Raw genomic sequence first — 13,306 nt, forward strand, 5'->3', positions numbered from 1 at the left:
CCTACTTTATTTTTGAAAAATGACTATGGCACACAAATCTTTAATCTATTTTGAATCAGACACCACTTCATACACAAAATAAACTATCTAAAGAGACATAAAAGCAAATGTAGCAAAATATTGGCAATTGGTGAATCTAGAGGAAGGATATAAGAGGATTCATTATAATAAGTATCTTTCCTGTAGGTCTGAAACTTTGCAAAAGAAGAAAAAAGTTTTCAGAATTCTTACTCACTTAAGCAAAGAGCTAACACTTGAACAGTTATTTTGATATTATATTTACCTTCCACAGCACTCTTGTCCATTTATTATGCTGAATATATATTCCCACACACGAAAATATGCAAAAAGACACTACTGGATTTTTAAAAATTCACACGTATCCATTAATGTCTAATTTAAGGAAGGCAAAGTTAGTAAGACTGAGAATATACAAAGAGGTAGAATAACTCTACTCACACTTTGTAGGGAAAAATGTTTACTAGTAGGTTTCAAACCAGCTAAAAATCAAGCGGGCGATACCTTATCATTCAATGCCAAGTGCTATAATATATAGGACCCACTGCAATCCTCTGACAGATTATGAGTTTGCTGAATCATTTGTTGGTCAGTATTCTATAAAATAGTATACATCGAGAGCAAAAGACTGAAATTTAAGACTACAGTCATACTCTGTTCAAAAAGCAAAAAATACTCTCCCTTCCCCCCAAGTAAATCAGCCAAGAATTATACATCTAAATTAAAGCTCTTTCCTTTAAATGGTGCTGTTGTGAATACTCTGATTCCCTACTACATTCATTTGACTATCCTAAATAACAAAACTATCAGTATTTTGAGGATGGACTAGATATTTACAAGAACAGTAGTAAAGTATCTATCGTCCATCCCTAATCCTACTGGATGTTATTTATGAGTTAAAAAGTGGAGTCAAAAATCATTTGGAGTCAAAAATTACTTCAAATTCCAGTTAAACTAGAAGAGAAAAATCTTTCTGACCCCTTCTCTCCAAAATCACACCAAAACTTCAAGGAAAACAAGAAATATAAAGAGTTTACAAATGGAGAGACACTGTAACTAACCACAATAGATGAAGAAGTTTATGACCTCAGAACCCACTGAAGAAGATACCAATGAGGAGCAAGCCAATTCACGTCTAAATAGGAGGTTTAGCAATAGGAGGTATTAGGTACCAGGCAGAAAGTAAAGGCTGATTGAAGGTTTATATAAGGACACCCCAAGACGTAGCCTCCATTTCACATAACCAGATATTACCACTCCTCAAGACCTAGCAGGAGTCTAAAGACTTATTCTCTAGAAAATGTGAAACTGACACACTCTGAATTCAGGAACAAGAGGTTCAGTGGAGTGTGGAGATGAATCTAAAACCAGGGAGATTAAAAAGCCCCACCCATGTTTACAAAGCTCACGAACATCTTTCCAAAGACCCATTCTTTTTTTTTTTTTGGCACTTTTTAAAAAAATCTTATTGAAGTGCAGCTGATTCAACGACCCATTCTTAATTATGAACGTATGTCCTGAAATCACCAATCATTTGAGAAAGGCCTCTAAAATAAAATACAGAATAAAACAAACATGGGTATGGAAAACTTGAAGGAAAAAGAGAGTCAAGAAGAAAATGTCAAAAAGCTATCTTCCAAGAAAGATACCGTATTTATAAAACAGGAAGAGAATGCTTAAAAAACAAATTTTAAGGAATAAAGCAGAAAAAGCACTAGAAATTTAAACATACTACAGCTGAAATAAAATCTTCAATAGAAAACTTAAAAGATAAAGTCAAAGAAATCTCCCAGAAAGAACGAATTAGCAAAGCTAGAAAACAGAAAATTATACAATCAATCCAGGAAGTCCAACATCCAACTAAAAACAGAAAAAAAAGGGAAGAAAATCACAGGAGGAAAAAATGTAAGAAAACGTGAAGAAGTTAAGGACCTGGAAAGGCCCACCAAGTATCGAGAATGATAGATTTATTTTTAAAAAGACCCACCCACTAAGGTACATGATCTGTTACCAAGAATTCAAAAAAATTAAAAAATCTAAAAATTTACAGAGACAAACTAGGCCATAAACGATGGATAAATAATCAGAATGAGGGCTTCCCTGGTGGCGCAGTGGTTGAGAGTCCGCCTGCCGATGCAGGGGACGCGGGTTCGTGCCCCAGAACGGGAAGATTCCACATGCCGCGGAGCGGCTGAGCCCGTGAGCCATGGCCGTTGAGCCTGCGCGTCCGGAGCTGAGCCTGCGCATCCGGAGTCCCGCAACGGGAGAGGCCACAACGGTGAGAGGCCAGTGTACCGCAAAAAAAAAAAAAGAATCAGAATGGTATTGTACCTGCCAACAACATCAGAAGCTAAAAGACAAAAGTAATACTTTCAAAATCCTAAGGGAAAATTATTTTCAAACCAGAACCCTAGGCCCTGTCAAACTTTCGATGGAGTGAAAGGAAAGAATTTAGACATTATCAAATATGGAAAGTCTCAAAAAATGTCCTTTGCCATGTACCCTTTTTGCAAGAAGCTACTAGAGAATGATATGATCCAAGGCAATAAATTAACAACAGTATCTCACATGAGAGAGGCTAAGGGAACGGAAGCAAGAAGGAGAAAGACCTAGAAGAGAGGCATCCAGGAAGAAATATATATATATCTCTAATGGCTTGACTGTGTAGAAAGTCATTCTGAGAGGTTGTTGAAGGATATAGGAAGACTTGCTAATGGGTAAAGGAAATTAATCAAATAAAGAGAACTTTCAACTTCGGAGAAAAGGAAACAGAGTCATAACAGACTATTTGGCTTGATAGGGAATATTCACATGGCCATATTAATGTAACCACTGGATATCAATTTAACAAAAAAAACTGGGATAAAAGTGGGATGAGATTACAACAGGTTAAAATTTTCATCTAATATTAATACTCAAGAGATGGCTGTATACCTTATATTTTGAAAATATAGGAGTATGTAACAGAAGAGGTAGAAGATGCTTCTAAAGAAAAGGACTGAAGATGGAGAGGAAATGAGTCAGAAGACTGCTTTTTTTGTTACTATAAATCTCTTAGCAGTTTACTTAACTTCAAATATGTGTACACATCACTGGTAAAAATTAACTTTAAAAAGCTTTCAAGGGACTTCCCTGGTGGTGCAGTGGTTCAGAATTCGCCTGCCAGTGCAGGGGACACAGGTTCAAGCCCTGGTCTGGGAAGATCCCACATGCCACGGAGCAACTAAGCCTGTGCGCCACAACTACTGAAGCCCACGTGCCACAACTATTGAAGCCCACGTGCCTAGAGCCCATGCTCCGCAAGAAGAGAAGCCACCGCAATGAGAAGCCCGCACACTGCAACGAAGAGTAGCCTCCGCTCACCGCAACTCGCGTGCAGCAACGAAGACCCAACGCACCCAAATAAATAAAATAAAATGTATAAAGAGCTCATGAAACTCAATAGTAAAAAAAAAAAAAAAGAAAAAAGAATGCAATTAGAAAATGGGCAACTGACGTGAACAGATATTTCACCAGAGAACACACAGATGGCAAATAAGAACATAAAAAGATTTTTCAACACCTCTGGCTATCAAGGAAATGCGATTTAAAACAACAATGAGATTATTACTACACACTTATCAGAATAGCTAAAACACAAAATAGTAAAACCACCAAATGCTGGTGAAGATGCAGAGAAACAAGGTCACTCACACGCTATTGAAGGAATATAAAATAGCACAGCCACTGGAGAAACAGTTCAGTAGTTTCTTATAAAACTAAACATGCAATTACCATATGACCCAGTAATTGCACTATTAGGCATTTATCCCAGAGAAACAAAAATTTATGATCATACAAAACCTTCTACACAAAAATTCATAGCAGCTTTATTTATAACAGCCAGAAACTGGAATCAGCCCAGGTGTTCCCCAATGGGTGAGTCGTTAACCAAACTGTGGGGAATGCATACCGTGAAATACTACTCAATAATAAAAAAGGTACTACTGATGTATACAACTTGGATGAATCTCCAGGGAATTAAGCCGACTGAATAAAAGCAAATCCCAAAAGGTTACATCGTATATGGTTCCATTTATATTACATTTGTGAATGACAAAATTTTATAAATGGAGGACAAATTTTTGGAGGAGAGAAGCGGGGGTGGAGGGAGGAAAGGGGTATAGTTAAAAAAGAACACAAGGGATCCTTGTCTCTTGGAACTGTTCAGTATCTTGACTGTGGTGGTGGCTACATGAACCTACAGAAGTGACAAAACTGTAGTGAATTTCATACACACACAAATGAGTACAAGTAAAACTAGAGAAATTTGAGTAAGACTGGTGTGCTGTAACAGATGACAATATCCTGGTTGTGATATTATACCACAGTTTCACAAAATGTTACCATTAGGAGAAACTGGGCAAAGTGTACAAGGGATCCTTCTGTACTGCTTTTTACAACTGCATGTGAATCTACAACTGCCTTAATAAAAATGTCAGTTTAAAAAAGCCTGCGTAAGCACTGCTACTGATATGAAAGAAACAAATCAATACTGTCCTCTGTTCTGATTTTGCTACATTGTACTTTTTGGGTCTCCAGAATAATGTTTCTTTCCATTTTCTAATGTTTTACAACCTTGGATGCTCTGTTTGCTGGAAACTTAGTGTTCCATCACCAGTTGCTGTTTTCCCCAAAAATATGATTTTTCATCTCTGGAAAGAAGGATAAATATCAAGCAATTACTTTTGTTTGTAACTCAAACTATATGGTACTACTATCTTCAAATATAATGTTTTTTCTCATTTGAGATTTACCTTCAGATGAGTTTTCTTCACCAAAATTTTACTCTAGTCATCTTTTCAAATTCCTTTTCTTATGACCCAAATTTAAAGGACTTAATCCATTAACCCCCAATATTCACCTCTTTGAAGGAAGCAAATCCATGACCTTTTCAAGACTTTTATCAGTCTTTGGGTTCAGACAATGGTCTCAACACTTTATAGCTCTTTTACACTCTACCTTTATGACTGAACCATCTCCATAAGCAGTCTTCCCATGCAGATCTCTTAGCTATTCACAAATTTATATTTTGTGCTAAATAACGGTCTCTTATTTGTAAATCAACTCAACAAGCCCCTATTTCTCGGTTAATCACAATTGCTATCACAGCACTGGCTGGGCAACTCTGTACTGTTAAAAGTTGAAACAGATTGACAGTATTTCTCCTATCATTCTTTCCCTTTACAAACCGAACAGGAATATCAGTATTTCCTTTGCCACATCTCGTATACCATTATACATGATAATTCTTGAAAATAAAATAATCATTTCTAACATTATCAGCTCAGCTCTGCTGTGTTACGCTCTGTTTGCAAAAGACAAGTAACCTGAACAAACCCCTTGGTATTTGGTGCTGAGACTTGTTACTTTCCCACTTCTGTCAAAACAAAGACAAAACAACAATAAACCACTGTAACTCCACTTTTCAAATTAAAACTGATGAGTAGGAGAATGACCCTATCATTAATTTTTTCAAACAAAACAATGAAATTCTCAGGATGAGAAACACAGCCATGAACAGGATTGGATGTGGATTTTAGTCAAAACTCTTTCACTAATTAGCCATATAATCTTCTGCAAGTTACCTCCCCTCATCAGTCTCAGTTTCCTGACTCAGTTTCCCTGGTGGTGCAGTGGATAAGAATCCGCCTGCCAATGCAGGCGACATGGGTTTGATCCTTGGTCCAGAAGATCCTACATGCCGCGGAGCAACAAAGCCTGTGCGCCACAACTACTGAGCCTGAGCTCTACAGCCCACGAGCCACAACTACTGAGCCCACGTGCCACAACTACTGAGGCCTGCCCGCCTAGAGCCTGTGCTCTGCAACAAAAGAAGCCACTGCAATGAGAAGCCAACGCACCGCAACGAACAGCAGCCCCCCCACTCTGCTCACTGCAACTAGAGAAGCCTGCGCCCAGCAACTAAGACCCAACATGCTAAAAAAAGGAAAAAAAAATTCTTATTAGGGTATTTTCCTGTATTACTATTCCAAGGAGATCTATGTAGATACACACAACAAAAAGACAAACCTGCCTTCAGTATCTGAAAGTACAGACCGGTAATAATAAAGCATGGGAAAGTACCTTAAAGGATCCTCTTGACTCAATGACCACTGGTTAACAGTAGTTATCACATGAAACAGTGAGGGGCTGTCTGTGATTAAATGCCCTTTTAGAGAGCTGTGTCAAGTGGCAAAGAGTTTTTTGGGGGCTTTTTGGTAGTAAAATATATGTAACATAAAATTGACCATTTAAACCATTTTTTAAATTTCAGTAAAAAAAACACATAACATAAAAATATACCAACTTAACCAGTTTTAAGTGTATAGTGTAGTAGTGTTAAGTGTATTTGCATTGATACACAACAGATCTCCAAAACTTCTTCAGCTCATAAAACTAAAACTATACTCTATCCATTAAACAACTCCCCATTTCCCCCTCCCCCCAGTCCCTGGGAGACTATCATTCTACTTTCTACTATTCTACTTTCTGTTTCTATGAATTTGACAACTTTAAATACCTCATATAAATGGAATCATGCAGTATTTGTCCTTCTGTGCATGTTAACCATTTCTAAGTATACAATTCAGTGGCATTAAATATATTCACACTGCTGTGCAACCATCACCACTATCCATCTCCAAAACTTTTTTATCTTCCCAAACTGAAACTCTGTACCCTTTAAGCAATAATTCCCCACTAACTGAAATTCTGTACACATTAGCCAATAACTTCCCATTACCCAGTCCCCAGGCCCTGGTAACCACTATTCTACTTTCTCTATGAATTGACCTATTCTAGGTACCTCACATAAATGATTTTATGCAGTATTTGTCTATTTGTGTCTGGCCTGTTTCACTTAGCATAGTGTTTTCAGTGTTTATCCGTGTTGTAAAATCTATCAGAATTTCACTCCTTTTTAAGGTTCAATAATATTCCATTGTATGTATATGCTACATCTTGTGTATCCATTCATTGGTCTATGCACATTTGGGTTGTTTCCACCTTTCGGCTACTGTGAATAATGCTACTAAACAGACAATAACAAGTGTTGATGAGGATGCGGAGAAATAAGACCCTGGTGCAGTGCTACGGCAACATAAAACTGTGCAGCCACTGTGGAAAACAATATGGTGGTTTCCCAAAAAATTAAAAATAGAATTATGGTATGATCTAGCAATGCCACTTCCAGGTATATACCCAAAAGAACTGAAAGCAGGGACTCGAACAGATAAGTCTATGACAAAGTTCTTTTTTTTTTTCCCAAAGTTAATTTTTGATGTCAGTCATCCTAATGGATGTGAAGTAACGTCACATAGTGGTTTTGATTTGCATTTCCCTAATGATTAGTGATGTTGAACATCTTTTCATGTGTTTACTGGCCCTTTGTATCTTCTTTGGGAAAATCTCGGGATAGTTCTTAATCAATCCTAAAAATACAAGTTCAAATGAAAGAAATTCCTTAGGTGGGCTTCCCTGGTAGTGCAGTAGTTGGGAATGTGGGGGACACAGGTTCGAGCCCTGGTCCGGGAAGATCCCACGTGCCGCAGAGCAAGTAATCCCATGCGCCACAACTACTGAGCCTGTGCTCTCAAGCCCGTGAGCCACAACTACCGAACCCACATGCCACAACTACTGAGCTCGCACGCCTAGAGTGGGAGCTCTGCAATAAGATAAGCCACCTCAATGAGAAGCCCGCGCACCGCAGCAAAGACCAACACAGTCAAAAATAAATAAATAAATAAATAAATTTTTTTTTTTTTTAAAGAAAAATTCATTGGGCACGCTGGCATTCCTGCAGCATGAGCCACTGCCTGGGTGTCACAGCAAAGTCCTGTCACGTTTAATATGAAAAAGGTTTTGCTCAATTCTCTAAAAAGCAGCCTCTCATATAAAATGGGCTCATTCCAATTAAATAAACCAATTCTTAAATGCATGTTAGTGGAACCATCCTACTCTTCCAACGCTTAGTAAAAACACTCAGAAAGACAACAAAAAGGGTGTGTTCATTTTATACCTCTCCCAGAGGCAAGAGCCTTTACCAATTTAATTTTTTTTTTTTTCGGTATGCGGGCCTCTCACTGTTGTGGCCTCTCCCGTTGCGGAGCACAAGCTCCGGACGTGCAGGCTCAGCGGCCATGGCTCACGGGCCCAGCCGCTCCGCGGCATGTGGGATCCTCCCGGACCGGGGCACGAACCCATGTCCCCTGCATCGGCAGGCGGACTCTCAACCACTGCGCCACCAGGGAAGCCCACCAATTTAATTTTTTACATGGAACCCAGAGACTCCGTTTCCCAGTGAAAGACAGTCCTAACAGAAAAAGTAATATGAAGTCGAGGGGTGGAGGGAGGATTAACACCACCAAAAGACAGCACTTTCAGTAAAACAGCCCACTAAAAATTTCTGCTTTGGGACGAGTCCAAGTACCTACCAGATCACGAAAAGGGTAATGCTTTCCTGAGCTCATACTGCCAACAGGGTTATAGCCAAATAAACCAATGAAATCTGCTCATCCAAAACCAGTAACTCTCTTTAGCAAATACTTCAACAATCTGAATTTCCAAGACCAGTTTTACCCTAAAATTACTCTATTAGCCAAACAGCTGATTTTCTTATGTAAAATGTGACCTCAATCTACTTCACATATTTAATGCTCAGAAAGTAGGTAGACAAGAAATGTTAAAATAAAACTAGCCAATTCTAGAGGATGCTGATTATACTTACTACCTGTCTGTCTGCCTGCCTTCATTCACTATTTACCATGCACCCATTAAATGCAGGGACTCTTCTAGGTGCTTAGCATCTATCAGCTAAAAGACAAAGCCCTCTGTCCTTGTGCAGCTTATATATTCCAGTGCCCTTGGATTCACTTTGCGATTGGTGAGTGTGGAACATACCAGTAATTTGTTTTTACAACTCTGTCTGCAATAAATCTGACCATAAACATCATACACAATTTCTGACACAGATGTGTGGGAAGTGAAAATATACAGAAAATTTTAAATACGGTAGTCTGTGTAAGCACTGTAAGTAAGCACCATAAGCCTATAAAAATTATTTCTTCCAAGAATCAATAGCCAATAAGTAACTGAAATGACTGTGCCTAAAATAATGAGGGCCAGCGTTATACCGGCAGTTTGGCCCTACTGAACACCTGCAAGGTAACTACTTCTGTCCAAACCTCAAGAGGTTTTAACAATCAAGTGACAACTCAAATTTCAGTATCATTCATAATTAGAGAGTGCTCTAGATTTTTTAAAAAGCAAAGCAAAACAAAAAAACATCCTAGTCAACTGATGAAATTTAAAATGTCCTAAAAGTAGTACACATTCCAAGTATCTCTAATCATCTGCACATTAGCCAACTGGCTAGTTTATACTGTTTAAACATGCATTGTCCAATATGGCAGCACTAGCCACACTCAGCACCTGAAATGTGCTTAATCTAAATTGAGATGAGCTGTAAATATAACATACACTCTGGAGAAAAAGAATGTAAAATGTCTCAACTATTTTTTAATCTTGATTACATAATAAAATTATAAGACTGGATAACATGAGTTAAAATTAGTATTAAATACTTCTTTTACTTTTTAAATGTGGCTACTAAAAAATATTATCTATGTGACTCACATTATATTTCTTTTGGATGCACTGGTGTTAAGATGCCAGCAGACTTCTAAAACCTGCACACAGAGCTAATACATGCAATGTGTTAGAGCTGTACTCAGAATTTTACACCCATGTATTTATCCATTTCTCAGCTTACACTGTTCAATATATCTTATATATCAAAATATCATACATATCACACTTTTATATCAAAATATTAAAGTTTCAGAATCTAAAGTGAAATTGTTTAGCAGAGCACTAACAAATATTTGTGTGAACACTGCATGCAGGGCATTCAATCCATAAAGTACCTTGTTCTGCCTCACTTCAGCAGCAGAAGGGTCACAAGTTCCACATACAGCTAATATGCATGCACTGTGCTCCTACAGTGTGCCTGGCACCACGCTAGGTGCTTTGCTCTCAATGACCCATAAAATCCTCACAACTACCTTATGTGATAGGTCCTATTATTAACACTATTTAAAGAAGAAACAAGCAGACAGAGATTAATTAACTTGCCAAAGTTCCCTAACTAGTAACCTGTGGAACTAGGATTCCAACCCAGCAGGTTTGATCCTAAATTACTACACATTTTCCCTAGTAAAAAGACTACACAAGGAATTCCCTGCCGGTTCAGTGGTTAGGACTCCCAGCTTTCACTGCAGAGGGCGCAGGTTCAATCCCTGGTCAGGAAACTAAGGTCCCACAAGTCTTGCGGGGCAGCCAAAAAAAATTAAAAAAGAAAGACTACACAAGAAGATTATGTCATTATCTTACAGGATTGGGCTTTAGTTGAGGGTATGCACTCATTAAAAAAGACAAGAGTAGATGGAGTTAATGTTTTGCTTCCTACCCTCCACCCCCTACCCTTCTCAATGAAAGGTTAAACTTGACCACGTGAATTAAATCCCTGATCTTACTACAGGTTTATTCAATGCTCCCTTTTCCAGAAAGGCCCTACCCCACCCGTGTTCCAATTCCTATCTGTCCTTCAGACTTCATTTTAGACACCATCTCCATGCAAGCGCCTAATTCGGGCTAGTCACCCCTCCTTCCCATGCTTACCCCCACTGTAGCACTTTCCACACTCTATTGTGATTGTCCTCACTAGACTGCTCCTTAAAAGGTCTATTGTGTTCACTTATCTATCCCCAGTCCCTAAAACAGTGCCTAGCATTAGGTGCTCAATAAATATTTACTGAACTATCTAACTACCTGACCCACCCAGATACAGCTAAAAGTGGAATATTAAAAGTAAACATAGTGGTAGGAATTGCTAACCCACAGGCAGAGAACAAGTTCTAAGTTTCGTGAAATTTATGACAGGTCTAGAGAGCAGTATGACACTCAGGAAATAATGATTACAATGACCCCCTCCCCCCAAAAAAGGGAGTAAAATCAAAACGTAGTTTAAATGATCACTTGCCCAATTTAAATTCAGTAAAATTTGTTTTATGAGAATGAATTAAGTAGCTGACAAATATTTATCACAAGAAATCCAAATCAACGATTCCAAATGCTATAAACTGTTTGAAATCAGCTTAATTGTGACAACTACCAGAGTTCAAAGACTACAGTTGCTTTTTTAAAAACTCATCTTAGTATAAAACTAGTTACACTTAAAAATGGGTTTCATTGCACTGCCCCAACGCTGTGTTCTGGGCCCCAAGTGACAGAGACAACTATGTGTCCTTTAAGATATTTATTGTGTGGGGGGGAAAAAACGGATTTCGCATACAACCCATTTAACACAATTCGTGTTAATGCACTAAATTGTCTCAGCAGAGTCAAATGGGACTTTCCTAGAGCGTTCCCTTTTCTTTTCCTAAACGGGAAACCGATTTAAAAGGTCAATCTTTAGCTCTTATTTTCACACTAAATAATTCTGAAACATGAGGTGAAAAGTACATTAGAAGTCCCAAGGCTAGGACTGGCAAGACACTTCCCTGTAAATTCTAGCGTAAACAGAAGGGAGAACTTCATTTTTTCGGGTTCGAGGACAGAAGCTGATCGTCTCCATTAGATTACTGCTTCTGTTGATGTCTCGAACAGCTCTGTGAGCAAACATGCCAGAGAGTCCCACCCCAAGCACGAAGAGCCTCCGATTGTTTGACACATCAATGGATTAGTCAACGCCGAGCAACTCACTTTTCCCTTCTAATTTGCCTTAATTATTCGTCACACAAATCCTCAAGTTTACTTTAAGACCATATGGAATCTTCTTTGCCCTGAAGTATGAATCCAGGCCTTTACCAAATGACTCCTAGTGCTTCAGTCCCAACCACCAAAATAAATCCCTTACAAATATCGTACAGCTAGTAACGCCACACAAACATGGAAAAAGCCAATCCAGACGCTTAAAGAAATAGGATTCTGGAACGCTGTTAATGCTGCATATTTTGTAACAGCAGGCACCGAGCAGAGTGAGAGACTTGAAAGCAAAAGACCGGATGCAAAGCTTGGGAAGACCCCGCCCCAGAAAGCTCGATGCCGATTCAAACAGTAACTTGGGTCTGTCGCCTGGAATCAGAATCACTGAAACAAAGGCGTATATTACTGGAAGCAAGATGTCTGGAATAAAAGAAACGGTTTGCAGATGCAGAGACCGCACACCACCCTCCCACAGGTCTTACCTATGGTGGAAATAAAGGTGGTATTGAAGGCATCATCCGAAAAACGAAAAAGGACGCAGGTCTTCCCCACTCCCGAGTCCCCTATCAGGAGCAGCTTGAAAAGCAGGTCGTACGTCTTCTTCGCCATTGGGAGGAGCGGCACAGGCTCTCGCCGCCGGCGGCCCCAAGGGATCGGTCCCTCTCACTACGGCCAACTCCTCCTCTCTCGGGCGTTCTCAGGCCGGAGGACCGGGAAAGCGTGGGAAAAAGGAGGGCTCGAGAGGGCGCGGGCGACCTAGGAACAGCCTCGTCGAGGAAGCCCCGACGGTGGAAGCGTCCGGTGCCTCCGAGGGCGGCGACCGCGGCTCCGCAGCCTCTCCCAGCCGCTCCGCCCGGTTCCGGGGAGTCGGTCGGGACAAAATGGCCTCCCCTCCCCCCTCAGGGCTGCTCGGCCGGGACGCTCCCACGGGCGAGCAAGCAAGCTCAGCCGTCGAGGGAGAGCGGCGGGCGTGAAGACAGTATCCCTCGCGAGCAGCCGCTCCGCGCTAGGACGCGGCGATGGCAGCGAAGGAGGACCCGGAGCCGACGAGCTCAGCTACATAGCCACAGGAAGCCGAGCCGCCCCGGCCAGAGCCACCTTTTCCCCGTGCCCTCTCACGCCGGCGTGCGCGCTGCCTGAGACGCACGCAAGGACGTACGCCCGCCCTCCCCTCGCGCCCTCGCCCTGCGGGCCGCCTCTGCGCACGCGCACCAGAGGGCGTGGGGGCCCGCGGGGGCGCAGAGTGGAGCGTTAGGTCTCCGAGCCTCAGTCTAAGCCCCGACGGAGACTAGAGAGGGGAGGGACGAGAGAGGGCGAGGCCGCGGGCGCGCTCCCTGCGGCCGTCTGATAGGGTGCGCAGCGTTACGAGCACGCCCCGCGGGGGGGCGCTGCCTAGTGACTGCGCAGGCGCGGCATGCTGGAGTAGCCCTTTGATATCCACCGTTTTCCTCCTCAGGTCGCTCACCGGGCTCAGCTGAGGATG

General features: G+C 40.9%; 1 protein-coding gene across 1 annotated transcript in view; it reads right to left on the bottom strand.

Moving 5' to 3' along the window:
* RAB10 (RAB10, member RAS oncogene family) overlaps nt 1-12,947 on the bottom strand; it is a 72,361-nt gene extending 59,414 nt beyond the window's left edge. The window contains exon 1 of the mRNA XM_079941276.1: nt 12,306-12,947. Coding sequence (XP_079797402.1) covers nt 12,306-12,432 — 127 coding nt within the window. The 5' untranslated portion in view covers nt 12,433-12,947. The remainder of the gene's footprint in view (nt 1-12,305) is intronic.
* Between the last annotated feature and the right edge of the window lie 359 nt (nt 12,948-13,306).

The sequence above is a fragment of the Stenella coeruleoalba genome (assembly GCF_951394435.1).
Source record: "Stenella coeruleoalba genome assembly, chromosome: 13".
NCBI classification, from domain to species: Eukaryota; Metazoa; Chordata; class Mammalia; order Artiodactyla; family Delphinidae; genus Stenella; species Stenella coeruleoalba.